The sequence below is a fragment of the Carcharhinus amblyrhynchos genome, chromosome 3 (assembly GCF_965287045.1).
Source record: "Carcharhinus amblyrhynchos chromosome 3, sCarAmb.v2.hapA, whole genome shotgun sequence".
In the NCBI taxonomy this organism is placed as follows: Eukaryota; Metazoa; Chordata; class Chondrichthyes; order Carcharhiniformes; family Carcharhinidae; genus Carcharhinus; species Carcharhinus amblyrhynchos.
Window position 1 is genome coordinate 111294444 of NC_137326.1, and position 15525 is coordinate 111309968.

The 15525-nt window shown below is 41.0% G+C and overlaps 1 protein-coding gene across 10 annotated transcripts in view; it reads left to right on the forward strand.

The window, feature by feature from the left end:
* The window catches only part of mcf2l2 (MCF.2 cell line derived transforming sequence-like 2), a 313022-nt gene that overhangs the window by 50457 nt on the left and 247040 nt on the right, over positions 1 to 15525 (forward strand). For 8 of the 10 annotated variants that reach the window (XR_013886328.1, XM_080185713.1, XM_080185716.1 and 5 more), the window contains exon 1: positions 434 to 655. The exons of the other annotated variants lie outside the window; for them this stretch is intronic. Coding sequence is in view for 7 of the 8 variants with exons in the window: in XM_080185713.1 (XP_080041839.1) it covers positions 514 to 655 (142 nt within the window). In the remaining variant the exon portion in view is untranslated. Of the gene's footprint in view, positions 1 to 433; positions 656 to 15525 lie in introns of those variants that run through there. 10 annotated transcript variants of the gene reach the window in all.

Consider the following 15525-nt stretch of genomic DNA (forward strand, 5'->3'; position numbering starts at 1 on the left):
AAGAATATATCTTCATTTGAATACAGAGCTTTAAATTAGATTAAAACTTTGTTGAAGCTTCCTTAAGTATTTACTCGTTCCAGAACTTTGGATCAGTTTCAACTTGCAAATGGAAAAAATCTAGTCAGCATTACATATGTTGTAATGGACCACAGTATGTGGTTACAGCATGTATATGAAATATGCACTTGGGAAATTGTTAACTAGCTTAAAAATCAGGCCATACATTTTTAAACAATTTTATAAAAATATTTGCAAAAACATTGGCTTTTAACTATAGGTGCCTTTAATCTTCTAGAATAAAAGGTAGGCACGCAGGAGAACAGCTAATTAGAATTAGTCTCACAAGCCAATAAGCTTTGCTGGTAAGATTTCCTTAGCGTATTGGCTGCTGTCATGAGGCTAATACACGACCTTGAGTAAGACAGTAAGGAGTCATATGACCGTGTAGCATTGCAATTGTTTCCCTCAAACAGGTACACTAAGGGAGGACATAAGCTTTGAGTGCAATCGATGACTTACCGATATTGTGACTGTGATTGTTGTGGGAACTGGGCTGTGCCTTTTAATGTTGTCCGGATCTCTGAAGGGGAAATGAGGTCTTACTTCCACTTTGTACAAACATGTCGACATTTGGAAGGCAAAAAGCAGAAACGTATGTATTCAACTTTTGACTACCATTTAATGAGAATTCCTACCTTTTTATGGTATACTTTAGGTTGATTAAAACTAAATATATTTCCAATGGTCCAATGAAGATCATGTATTATACATTGTGAAGTAGAGTAGGGATGGAAAATGAGATGTTGCATTTGTATTTCTGAAATTTAAAGTGGGGTGCATAGATAAGAGACGTTTTTTTTAATTTATGCATAATTCCAAAATATAGATCACTTGGAAAAATAAGTAGACAGGTTAAAGCTGTTCAGTACATTGCAGAATAATTAGTAGCAGTGTAATGTTATTAATTAAGTTTGGTTTTAACCTACTTATTAGTCCCTATTATTCTGGGTACTCATGAAATTGGATTTGAATTGTGACAGCTTGTACTTCCGCTATCGAGCAGATTAACTCTCCCATCAGTGGTATTTACAAATAACGAAGCAGACAGGATTTAAAGAAGCTTCTGCTTTACCTGTCAGTGGCTGCTGGATGAAGCTAGTCAGGTCCAAGCAATAGTGATAGCACCAGAAGCCAATAGCTGTTTGATCCTGTGGTTCTGTCAAGGCACTGGAATAATTGCTGATGTTTCTAATGCCTTGAATGTGTGATACGAATCTGTAATGCCATTGGAGATAGTGCCATGGAAGCTAGATGTGCTCCTAATGGGATACATTGTACCAGGTATAGTCCCTGTGCACACCATGGTGAGAAGGGCACTCACCTTGCTCCCCTAGCGTGGACTGGAAGCACTGATCTGGTGCTGTCATGATGTAAGGTTCAGCTTTCAAAATTTGATGACACGTTCATTGTATGTATTTGGCCGCCACTTACCAAAGTTTTCAGCTGCAAGAGGGGCCCAGCACTGATGTTACATAAAGGGCCGAGCAGGCAAATGACAAATATTGTAATTTGGTACAAGTTCTATTATAACAAGGTCTCTGGAGGGTGATTTTGGAAATGTATAGTATATTTTTGGATTCAGCAAGGGGTGTTACTGCCGGGAGGGTAGAAGATTTAGTGATCTGTTAATACAGAAATGTGTCTGTCCATCTACATTGCCAGGATCTCCCATGTTGTGACTGTCAATCTAGAACCCAGCGTCTTCCTGATGTTCCATTTTGCTGGTTTACAATTGCTGCAATAGTCAACAGCAATCTCCTGCAATTCAGCGCAGCTTCTCTACCAGAGGAATTGATTGCTTTTAAGATCAGAAGGCAGTCTGCTCCACGTGGCTTGATCAATTTTCTGAACACAACCTCAAGTTTTAGTTTGGCAGGAGGAATTCCCACATGGGGTAGGGGGTAGCCCAAAATTACAGCTCTTTAGGGCAGGACGTCCTCCCAAGTGAAGGGTGGAAGTCCTGCCTGCAGCCAAGTGATGCTCGTTCAAGCATGAAATTGTTACAGGGCAGGCAGTGTCACCAGGGATCCCAATGTCTGAAAGATTCTGGCCGTAGAATCTTATGGCATGGAAGGAGGCCATTCGGCCTGCTGTGTCTGTGCTGGCTCTTTGAACGAACTTTTCAGTTAAGTCCCTTTTGTCTGTATTTTTCCCATAACTTAACAATTTTTTTTAATGCATAACCAATTGCCTTTTAAAAGATCGTATGGAATCTGATTCCACCAGGAAGGGGCGGCTGGTGCAAAGGTCCGTTGACCTCAAGTGGGATTTTCCAGGTTTGGGATGAACATGGGCAGGAAATTCTGCCCATCATCTCTCTTTTTCCCAAAGTGCAATTATTAACAATTATTAATAATTATTCACATTAAATTGAATCTGCCTTATTTCTGGTATTGCTCGCACCGTTGCAGAGGTGGCTATTTTAGACCTTCTGTAATTTTCATGGGGTCCAGCCAGTTTTGGAAGGCAATGTGACTCATATCGTAGCACATGAACCGTGGTTTGAGTTGGGATCCATATTAAAGGTAAGTTCAAAAGGTGTTGCCAACTCAATATTTCATGATAAAATATTATATCCTAATTTATACACATTTTTAATAAAGTGATAAGATTTTGTGTTGAAAAATATGAAGTAAATATTAAATAATGTAGTCGCCCAATTGTCATTTTGACGTCAGAAGCTGTCAAGGAACTGAACAGCATTCAGAAAGCAGAAAAACGTTCAGATGCATTAGAGTATATCATTCACTGGATAAAATGCTATTCTGCATTTTTACAACCACAAAATGCAGAGATGGTGGTGTGAAATAAGGTATCGTGTATTGATATTTTCTTGAAGTACAACTCAGCCATCAGTTTAGCCATTTCAGATGGATGAGCCATTTTCAAAAGCTCAGAAGGGATAGTTGACCCAATTGTTCAATGGAATTTCATTATGAATGTTCAGCTGACTTCAAAATTTACTAATGTATTCAGCTCGGCAGGGGTTGTTTATACAGTCATTCAATGGAATTTCACTATGAATGCTGTGCTGACCTCTATGCTCATTAATGAATTATTTTCAGTAAAGGTCATTGACAGTTGTCAAGGGAAAAAGAGATTGTTTATTTTAGCAGATTTATGAGCTTCCCAAGAAACTTTCCAATGTTATTAGAGGGGTAATGAGTTCTATTTACATTGCATGTTGGGTGAGTTGGATAGGGGGATTTAGAGGGGCTGACAAGGGAGAGATGGGGCTAGGGGCTATGGGGTTGAGAGGTGTATGTGTTTGAGTGGGGGCATTGTGCTAAAGGTTATGGGGCATCACACACATCTCCAGAACTGGGCCAATATCTCAGTAAATGGAGGCAGATCTTGTAACTTGGAGGCAGGTTGATGCCAAGGTGGCCATCTCTGTTGGGGGGCTGCTGCCAAGGTGACAAGTCTTGCTCTAGACCATTCCTGACTCCTCACCATGAAAATTGCATTGGCACATAGACCAGTCCAGAGTTGGGATTGCAAAGTTGGGAAATCTCTTGAGTCCGGATTCCTGTCTCTAAGGTGAAAATCCATCTCCAACCACTCTGAGCCTTCCTGATTGCTTGTTGTACCAACCTACTTTGAATCATTTGTGCACCTGGTTTCCCTAATCTTATTGCTCCTCAACACTGTCTAATTTCTCATTGTTTAGAAAATACTTCAATTTATCTTTCTTGGGTCTGAAGTTGACCACCTCACAGTTTCTCACATTGGACTCAATTTGCTATGATTTTGCTTACTTATTTAATCTATGTCCATTTGAAACTTCCTGCTTCCATCTGAATTACTAATATTCCTCGGATCCTGCGCTAACTAGGATATACAGATCTTTATATCTTCAAGTCATTAATAACTATGGTAAAAGTTTGAGGCCCCAGAAGGGATCTCAAGGGAACGCCAACATTTCCCCTTTGTTCCTTCTTTCTCTCATACCACCTAACCAATTGCCAACCCAAGTAAAAAGGCTACCTCCAATTCTGTACACTCTTATTTTTGCTAATACTTGCTTTATCGAACCTGACCTCCACAATTAATGTTGGAATCTTGGCCTAATTCTTGGGAATTTTCTTTATGTAGTCCCTCCATTTCTCTCTCCATGTAAAAACCTTCCCAAAATCCATCTTTGTTATTTAATTGATCAAAAAGAATTAAACCCATCATGACTACATTCCAAACCAATATATGATGTAGCAAAGTAATAAAAAAACTTCTGATGATTACTAAATTAATTTAGCTACATGTCCTGCATGGAACACTGGGCTGTTTGCATTCTGGCCAGTTCTAGATTATAGTTTATAGTTGATTTATTAGTGTCTTAAGTAGGCTGACATTAACAATGCAATGAAGTTACTGTGAAAATCTCCTAGTCACCACACTCCTGCACCTGTTCAGGCACACTGAGGGAGAATTTAGCATGGCCAATGCACCTAACCAGCACATCTTTCAGACTATGGGAGGAAACCAGAGCACCCGGAGGAAATCAGATACGGGGAGAACATGCAGACTCTGCACAGACAGTGACCCAAGCTGGGAATTTGAACCCAGGGCCTTGGCACTGTGAGACAGCAGTGCTTATCATTGTGCCAACATGTCGCCCTCAATCATTCAAGTTATCGAGTAATCATTCAAAATAACACCACAGTTCAATATTAATTAATTAAATGAAACCAGATGAATTTCTAGTAAGTGAACATTTCTTTAAAGGAACTAAAAAGAAAAGCAATATGTTAACTAATGTGACAAACTATTGTAAGAAATACCTTTAAAAACCTTTAAAAATTGGTTTGTTTGATGAAGTCAATAGAAATAAAAATTAGAGAGATCTAAAATAGGCTGCTGATTCACGATCACCTGTTTTATATTAACTCAAAAAAAATCAAAATTCTCCCAAGGATCTGCAAACATATATAATAGTCAATCAAAATGCCATCTTATATCACCTTAATTTTGTTTATAGTTACAATACGAAATGTATTGCACATTCAGGGAGCAGAGAAGTAGATGTTGCTGGTATGTGGATATTTCTCTGCAATGCAGTTGAGTAGCTGAGAGGTTCAGAACTTAGTGCCCTTGCCGGGGGGAGGGTACAACTACAGCATGACAAAGTTTCATATGCAGTCTTCATGAGCAATGTGGATGTAGGAAGTTATGTAGGAAAGATTGATGAGAAGTGAATGGAGATGTAATTTTTAAAATATATTAGCCATTAACCCAATAACCTTTAAGATTCAAATATGAATACTCATTATGCTTCCTGACATTTTATGATTTAGTACCTTCTACAGCTGAATTCTCTGGATGATCCAGTGCAATTACTAATTAAGATATCAGCAGTGGTTAGCACTTCTGCCTCACAGCGCCAGGGACCCAGGTTCAGCCTCTGGTGACTGTGTGGAGTTTGCACATTCTCTTTGTGTCTGTGTGGGTTTCCTCTAGGTGCTCTGGTTTCCTCCCACACTCCAAAGGTGTGTGGGTTAGATTGATTTGCCATGCTAAATTGCCCCTTAGTATCAGGGAGATTAATGGGCTAAGTACGTGGTATTACAGGGATAGGGCCTGGGTGGGATTGTTGTCGCTGCAGGCTCAAAGGACTGAATGGCCTCGTTTGGCACTGTGTTTCTGTGAGAAAAACAAGCCATACATATATCTTTAAAATTATTTGAGGACTGAAGGCAATGTGGTGAGGATTTTCTTTATTGTAGCGAGATCCATTTTTCGTTTCTGAGTCAGGGTCACATAACTGATCTGTGAGTCACTGCAGCACTTCAGACAATTCCTGCTTGTTTGGCTGAACATGTTATCTATCTGTGTTGGGGGAGAGCTCAGAAAAGAAGCACTGTACTTTTATTTGAACAGAGTACTGTGCTTGTATCAATTTGTTTTTGGAGTCTCTTTCTCTCTAGCCTTAACTCGATACAGCAGCGGAAACAAGGTGCACGCACAATTAAAATTACCCAAGTTATTTACCCACTATGGAGCTGCTAGGAGACAATTGTTTCCAATCTGAATCCATTCCGCCAATTAGGCAATATATACAAAATACATTGATGTTTAAGGCCCTGATATTAACCAGGCCAGATTATGTAGATAGTGGGGAGAGGTGTGAGGGGGATGGGGATGTGTTTCAGACCAAAATCTCTCAAGTCCAGCTTTCTCCACAATGGGGTCTTTAAGCCCTGATACCTGCCCTGGCAGTGCCAGAGGTATGTGTGAGTGTGTCTCCTTTTTGTTGTCAGAGATCTCAGGATTCTGGACATTGCCAGCTTTTTCAAGCCCCAACCTGTTAGCATGATAGGATGGGCCACACCCCTCTTTTTGCACCGACTGCTAGATTATCTGGCAAGAAATGCCATCTATGTGGCTGCTGAGCTGCACGTTGGTTTCCTCGTCTCAGGTAGCACTTGGTGCAAACATGATAAAATTCCGCTGGTAATGCATTGTTTCCCCCGAACTGTAATCCTCGAGCTTAAAGTTTTCTTGTACCAGAACTCTGATTTGTGGTTGCTGTGCTTTCTATGGGCAGAATAAAACTCTAGACTGTTCTTTAAAAATGAAACAATTTGAAGTGGCAGAGGCTACAATTAATGAGATCCAGCTTTAACTCTCAGACATAACCATGGAAAGTTGGTAAATATAACACTTCAGTTCAATGCCAACTGGAAATACAGTAGTCAAATCTGTATGGATTGTATGCCATCTTTTTGTGGCCATCATCTTCTTAAAAAATAAAACCATCTAGTATTTTTCCATTTAAAATGTGCTGTGCATGTTAACACAGGGCATTTAAAAGTTTTCTTAATACCTTTGTGTTGGCTGAAGGAGAATAGTTGACAAAGCCGTACTGTGCCAGAAGAGTAGCAGCATGTGGGCTTGTATCCATGATCAACATCTGGTTCGGGTTGTTGAAAATGTGAAGTGGAGAGTGAACAAAGGAGGAGGCTCTTCTGGACAATTCACAGGAAGTAACAGAGAGCGTTGTTGGAAGAGACTAGACGACTAGGACACTCGGGGTAGTTTTTTTTAATGTGAAGGAGCTGCAATGTGCTTTTTTAGCATTTGAATCCATCATTGAATTGACTGTAATTTTCACACCAGCTTGGTTATCAGGGACCCGTACATCCACTAAAATAAAAATTGTTAACTTTTATTTGGTAAAGGAGGATTCTGTCCCTTTGCACTCTCTTCTTGCTCAGAGAGAATAAACAAATATACAGGTGGAGGCTTGAGCAGCAAGTAGGAATAGCAGCCTGTCCGCCTCCCTGTCTTAACTAATTGACTTGCCCATTAACATTATGTGGGTGTCAAGGATTTGCAGAACACTAATCAATCCAAAGCAAAACGTAGTTATTGTCTCCAAGTTAAAATAATTATCTTGACATGGGACAAAAACAGTTTTAGAAATGTCAGTGTTGAGCTGAGTCATGCAGGATTGAAAGTTCATAAGAAATAGAAGCAGGAGTAGGCCATTCAGCCCCTCGAATCTGCTCCACCATTCAGTAAGACCATGCTGCCTTCATTCCAATTTCCTGCCTGCCCCCCATAACCCTGAACCCTCTTGTCAATCAAAAATGTGTCTAACTCAGTCTTGAATATACTCAATTCCACTGTTCACTGGAGAAGAGAATTCGAAAGCCGAATGACCCTCTGAGAGAAGAAATTACTTCTCATCCCCCACATAGGACACCTCTTGACCGGAATTTTCCCATCCCACCAGCAGCTGGAATTTTAGCGGACAGGTTGTGGAGAATGTGAAATGCCATTGACGGTCAGGTGGGAATTTCCAGCTTTTAGACCAGCGCAGCTGGAGAATTCCACCCCTTATCTTTAAGCAGTAAGAAGTCTCACAGCACCAGGTTAAAAGTCCAACATATTTATTTGGTAGCATGAGCTTTCAAAGCACTGCTCCTTCATCAGGTGACACTCACCTGATGAATTTTGATTGGTAAGCTTGCGGATGACACAAACGTTGGTGGATTTGCAGATAGCGATGAGGACCATCAGAGGATACAGCAGGATATGGATCAGTGGGAGACTTGGGCGGAGGAATGACAGGTGGAGTTTAATCCAGACAAATGTGAGGTAATGCATTTTGGAAGCTCTAATACAGATAGGAAAGGTATAGTAAATGGCAGAGCCCTTCAGAGCACTGATAGGCAGAGGGATCTGGATGTACAGGTACACAGGTCACTGAAAGTGGCAATGCAGGTGGAGAATGTAGTCAAGGCATACAGCATGCTTGCCTTCATCGGCCAGGGCACTGACTTTAAAAATTGGCAAATCGTGTTGCAGCTTTATAGAACCTTAGTTAGACCACACTTGGAATATAGTGTTCAATTCTGGTTGCCACACTACCAGAAGGATATGGAGGCTTTGGAGAGGGTACAGAAAAGATTTACCAGGATGTTGCCTGGCATGGAGGGCATTAGCTATGAGGAGAAGTTGGAGAAACTTGGTTTGTTCTTGCTGGAATGACGGAGGTTGAGGGGCGACCTGATAGAAGCCTATAAGATTATGAGGGGCATGGACAGAGTGGATACTCAGAAGCTTTCTCCCAGAGGGGAAGAGTCAGTTACAAGAGGGCATAGGTTTAAGGTGTGAGGGGCAAGGTTTAACGGAGATGTACGAGGCAGATTTTTACACACAGTGGTGGGTGCCTGGAACTTGCTGCCGGGGGAGGTAGTGGAAGCAGATACAACAGTGACTTTTAAGGGGTGTCAGGACAAATACATGAGTAGGATGGGAATGGAAGGATATGGTTCCTGGAAGGGTAGGGGGTTTTAGTTCAGTTGGGCAGCATAGTTGGTGCAGGCTTGGAGGGCCAAAGGGCCTGTTCCTGTGCTGTAATTTTCTTTGTTCTTTGTGTCAGTAATTACGAGAGGTGATGGCCTAGTGTTGTTATTACTAGATTATTAATCCAGAAACTCTGCCAATACTCTGGGGACTCGGTTTCGAATCCCACTAAGACCAGATGGTAGAATTTGGATTCAATGAAACATAACTGGAATTAAGTATCTACTGATGACCAAGAAACTATTGTTGGAAAAACCTATCTGATTCAATATTGTCCATTAAGGAAGGAAATCTGCCGTGCTTACCTGGTCTGGCCTACATGTAACTCCAGAGCCACAACAATGTGGTTGACTCTCAACTGCCCTCTGGCAACAAGGGATGGGCAATAAAGGCAGGCCAACCAGCGATGCCCACGTCCCATGAATGAATAAAAAAAGGATCACCTCTCATTTTTGTATATCTTCTTCCATAATCATTGAATTGCAGAAATCACCGGATGAAAGGAGGACATTCTGTCCATCATTGTCAGTACTGGTACTGGATCTGTTTCTATCTAATGTAATTCCATTTTCCTCTCTTTCCCCATATGTTGCAATCTTCTCCCTTTTCAAATTCTTAATAATATTTAGTCTCTATCCCAAAATTCATTTATATTAGAGCAATCCATGTCCATACTCTCTGTATGGCAAAAAAATGTTGGAACTTCCCCAATGTTCTTTTAGTTATTATACTCCTCAGTCTGTGCCCTCCTGTTATAGGTCAGCCAAGCAACAGAAATAATCTTTCACTATTGACCCTGCTGAAGTCTTTTTATTATGTTGAACTACATGAGGCTATTGCAGTTTGAGACACATTCCTAGTGCATTGCCATTTTTGATTGCAGGCCAGTCTTGAATGAAACAGACAGGAGTTAACACTCAACCCTTCCCACCAAAAGAAATTGAGCGTAAAAGTGTAATGGAAACATATTGGAAGAATTATATACTTCTAATTTAGTTTTGATACTACAATCATTCAATGGCACCAGATACAACAACACTGAGGCCCAAAGTAACTGAAATATGTGCCCTGGAATTTCTTGGATTGCATGCACACAGAAATTATCTCAAAACTTTTGTCAGTTTCTGCTTTGATTTTATGAGTGAGAAGCTACACCCAGATTTCCTCCAGAGCCTCACTGCACCCAAACATTAAACGCAACAGAAAGTAAGTGAATATTCTATGGGATTATCATACATTCTAATATCTGTATTCTAAATGGCTGGAAAGAGGCTTAACTTGATGAATAATTTAAGCATATCCTAATAAAGTTCATCAAAGCAAACACTTATATGGTAACATTTTTACTTCACTGTATGTTAGAAATAGTTAAACACATTAATAAATTTAACCATATATATTCACTGATTGTTCATCCTTAGTTAATGCAGTTATTACAGGGAAGTCCAGATGTTAACCTTACAGAAAACCAAATCTGAGTGGTAGCTATAAGTGGATCATATGGTTTTGTGCAATAAACTTTAACATTTTTATTGCTGAATTGGACCAAAGTTTACTTATGTTAACAAAGTTGTGAAATCTCGCCTATCCAATGCATCAATGTCTATTTTAGCAAATCAGATTTGTGATTCTAAAGACAGAAATTGAGAAAAATTGGAGGTTGGAGTTGAGGGGAGGTAAATAAAAATCAAGATTGTCATTGTGATGATCTATCAAATACTTAATGGAATGGTCTAATTGCTCAGAAACTGTAGGAGTAACAGACTGGAATTATAAAGCACATTTTCTGTCAACTGGGGGAGAAAGTTGAAATCAAGAGCTCTATAGAGTCATAGAGGTTTACAACATGGAAACAGGATCTTCAGCCCACCTTGTCCATTCTGCCCCTTTTTTAACCGCTAAGCTAGTCCACAGTGCACACGTTTGGCCCATATCCCTCTACACCCATCTCACCCACGTAACCATCTAAACACTTTTTAAAAGACAAAATTGTACCCACCTCCACTACTACCTCTGGCAGCTTGTTCCAGACACTCACCACCCTGTGTGTGAAAAAACACCCCTCTGGACCCTTTTATATCTCACCCCTCTCACTCTCACATTAATCAATTTTTAAAAAAAACAAATTCAGTTAGGGACATGGTCTTGATTTTATTTATTGGCCAGAGTTTTGTTAGCTACAAATGTTCAGACTTCATTGAAATTTTATTTGTGAATTGGCTTCTTCCAAGCACAGCAAATTGATTCTTAGTTATTTTTGGGCCTGACTAGCACTCTTTATAATATTACGCATGACCTGTCTGATGACCGCTCGTTTAAAAAGTGCCGCACATTAATGGCTCAGCACCCCACCACAAAGTAGCTCTTTTATTTTCTTGTTTAGCCTGAGCTCATTACTACTTAGAAAGCCACCAGACTCAGTCAGTCACAGACTGTTGCTCTGTGTAGTCCTGAAAAGAGGGGCAGGGAGATGTGAACTTCTGGATGTTTTGCAGACAGATGAAAATCCAGGCAAGATGAGCAGTGAAATATTTTATCAGTTTGCGGAAGAGATTGAGGAGTTTTTATCTTTTGGAAAATGTCTCGGTGTGTATTTATTTTGATTCAATTTTGAGCATAAGTAGTACAGGAAAAGAAGATTTAATCATTGACTCAGGCAGACTGCTGTGTCATATTTGGTCAAATTTGTGTCTGCGGTTCTGCTCTTCAGCAGATTCTTGGCTTTGTTTTCTGTGAAGTAAGTTGAAAATTCATAACTCAAACATCTTTCTGCAAATGTTAAATGATTTTTAAAGAGTGGAGCTCTATATAAATCTTTCATATTTATATTAATTTTCATTTCAGAATAAGTAGCTCAGATTTTGCTCTCAATGATGAAGGAACAGCTTTTGCTGTCTCCCTTGTGTATAACTGCCCACAGACTATTCGAGAGCTAGTCAGCAGAGGTGATTACTAATCCACTGCCTGTTTCAGTATTGTGCATTTACTGTGTCTATAGACAGGGCAAGCAACAGTGAGGCTCTTCAACCAATCAGATTGATACATCCACATTAAAGTAAAGTTTAAAGTTTATTTATTAGTCACAAATAAGGTTTACGTTAACACTGCAATGAAGTTACTGTCAAATTCCCCTTGTTGTCACACTCCAGCGCCTGTCCAGGTCACCTAACCAGCGCATCTTTCAGAATGTGGGGGGAAACCGGAACATCCGGAGTACACCCACACAGATATGTGGAGAATGTACAAACTCCACATAGTTAGTGACCCAAGCGGGGAATCAAACCCTGGCACTGTGAAGCAGCAGTGCTAACCACTGTGCTACTGGGCCGCCCCAATCATACAACTGAATTGAATCTGTATTGAGTCGTGCAGACTGAAGAGCAGGAAGTAAAATAATAGAAAATAAAGATTACATTCACATCATGTATGGGAAGTTAAATAAACGGCAGAATTCTCCCATCTGAGGATTAAGCCCCACGGTAAGGTTGAGGACCTGAAATGTTTCCCGCTGCAGCGGCCATTGGGAAACATGCCAAATCTTCCGGCCCAGACCTTATTAATTATGGACTCGGGTGTCTTGCGCCATATTCCATGGTAGGACAGGCCTAATGGCATGCCATCCTATCCAGGTGCCATATTAAAGAGACACCCAACATCACTGATCCATTAGTGAAGGAAGAAGATAGATCATTTGAAAATGAAGCTAGATTTCCAGGAACATTCTGAGGCTGGAAGATGAACCTTCCCAATCCTTGACATACTGATTTCTAAAATCAATAATTGCCATGGTGTGCCTGCAGCATTGCCCAACTGGGCAATTAGCTATATCCCCTTAGAGAATTGGCAAAGGTACACTGCCCTAGGAAAGGGTACCTAATGTTTGGCTGTGTGCTAAGATTACTGACAAGTAATTCCCATTGACCAGTTTGAGTGTCAAGCCTTGGAGTAAAGATAGGGACTAGGCCTGCAGCTGTGATGAGAGCTCAGCATGCAATAGAGTGGCCAAAGTTGTGGCCACTTGGCCATGTAGAGTGGGGCAAGAGTGACTTGGACTCTTGCTAAAGCAGGATGCAAAGTAAGAACTGGGCATCAATGTTGTGGCCAGGGCTTGAGTCAGTGGGTATTGAGAGGCAAATCAGACAATGAGTGGAAAATGAGCAGTCCTTAGGAGACAAAAGCAAACCATCAAATCTCTTGGCCAGAACTCCACACCCTACTGCCTTGTGTAGTTTTAGGCAAGAGGAGAGTGTGAAAATGATTCCCTTCGTGTTCTCGCCTCCCCAACTATGCAGCAATTTTATGCTGGGTGAGTGAGGCCTTGGATGGGAAGCCTGCCCTTGCACCATTTGAGGGCCAATTATTGGCCATTTAAGGTTTGCTGACCAGCTCAATTTTTAGGTTGGCAGGAGGAATGACCATGTGTGTGGGAAGCGTGAGGCTTCCTTCTGAAATCGGACACCCTCCTCCCTTAACTCTCCTGCAATCAGTGAATGCTGGTTTGAGTATGAAGTGGCTGGGAGGCACTCGGAGTTGGTGGGGAAAGGAAGTGAGACACTGCCATCTGAAAAAATTCAGGCACTCGAGTTTCTGGAATGTTCTTGCTCGGGAATTCATGAACTCATTAGAAAACAACATCAGTTGAAAATCAAATACTTGGCTGGAGCTTCTATTTCCCTTAGTGAAAATGAAACATTTCACACATCATAATGAATATGGACACAAAACTATTTTAAAAAATTAAAGAACAATTGCAATTGAAACTTTAACTAAAGTGTAAATACAAGTCATAAGAAATATTTTTGTGGTAACATCTTGTTTTATTGCTAATTTTATATTTATGAATTTGTCAAATTTAATAAGGATGTTTGTTTGCAATAATTATTTGAATAATGGTTTAGTTATTTGAATCCTCATTTGAATAGTGGATGAAAGAAAGAAACAGCTGCACATTTACCTTCACAATGAAATTCCAGGTTCCTTTATTAAAAAATTCTGAAGTTAGCTAAGCATTTCAGATAATGGTGACTGGATTAAACATTCTGTAATTACGTGTAGAGAAAATAAATAGTAAGGATGGGTATGTTATTTAGAAGAGAGTTTTTCAGATTAATTTTAGTTATTTATGTGCTAATTTGAGTTAATATTTCAGATTTGCCATCCAAACCCTTAGGAGAACAAAGAACAACCCAGCACGGGAAACAGGCCCTTCAGCCCAACAAGCCCGCGCCGCCGCATCACCCTACACCTATTCTACCCTGCGTGTCTACAAATAGAACCCCTGACTTAGCCAGATTCAGGGGAGAATAGTGTCAATTTGGTAAAACCAATCAGCCTAAGAGCACATCTTTGGGGTGTGGGAGGAAACCGGAGCGCCCGGAGGAAACCCACGCATCCACAGGGAGAATGCACAAACTCCCACAGACACAGGCCCAAATCCATGTATCTGCACAGCTAGCAGTGCTAGTCACTGATCTGTTGCGGCGCCCGTCTACCGGTCCATGATCAAGCACACACACCGACACGAAGTACTAGGCCACTCCAGGAACCTCCAAGAGCAGCCCACGCACGACCCACCGTGTGCATTCTTTACTACAATGAAGTGTATTCTGCTCCCATGGTGGCACAGTGTTTAGCCCTGCTGCCTCACAGCACCAGGGACCTGCGTTCAATTCCAGCTTTGGGTGACTGTCCATTTGGAGTGTGCAATCTCCTTGTGTCTGCTTGGGTTTCGTCCAGGTGCTCCGGTTTCCTCCCACAATCCAAAGATGTGCAGGTTAGGTTGATTGGCCATGCCAAATTGCACCCCCCCCCACCCACCTTGTGTCCAAAAATGTGTGGGTTAGATGGATTAGATATGGTAAATTTTGTGGGGTTATGGGGATCAGGAGGGAGTTGGGCCTAGGTAAGATGGTCTGCTGGAGAGACGGTGTAGGCTGAATGGCCTCCTTGTGCATTGTAAGGATTCTGTGGTCACGTTCCTCACATTGACACATCAATTTCACCAGTTTTGCAAAATTTGGGGTGGTTGCCAGTTGCAATCTGTCTCAAAGAGTCGCAAGAGCTGAACTGACTGGAAGCAGACAGTATCATTGAGAGGGTAGACTTATCAGCATGGATATCGAATTCAGTCATTGCACAATGCAGAAATAGCAACCTTAAACTCTACATTAACCTTAATGCAGTCAACAAAGCTGTCATTTCAGACAAGTATCCACTTTTTACAACCCAACTGTCAGCAGCATTTCAGGACACAGTCGTCACAAAGCTTGACAAGTGACAAGTGTCTTCAGATATCGCTAACAGAACAAAGCCCATATCTTACAGGTGGATTAGCCATGGTAAATATGTGTGGATACAGGGATAGGGTGAGGTTGGGAGGGGGGTTGGAGCTGGATAAGATGCTCTTTCAAAGAGTGGATGCAGATTCAATGGACTGAATGTCCTCCTTCTGCAATGTAATGATTGTATGGTTATGTAAAGTGCTGCAACTGGAACAGAATTAATTCTTGTGAAATTTAAAATAAAAGCAATTGCTCCTCAGCATCCACTCTGTGACTCCTGGTGGCAAAGGGACCTCAGATTGACTCCACATGTGTGAAACAGAATTGGCCTCGGCTGTAATGGTTCTTGTTGTCAAGAAAGTTGCTTATAATC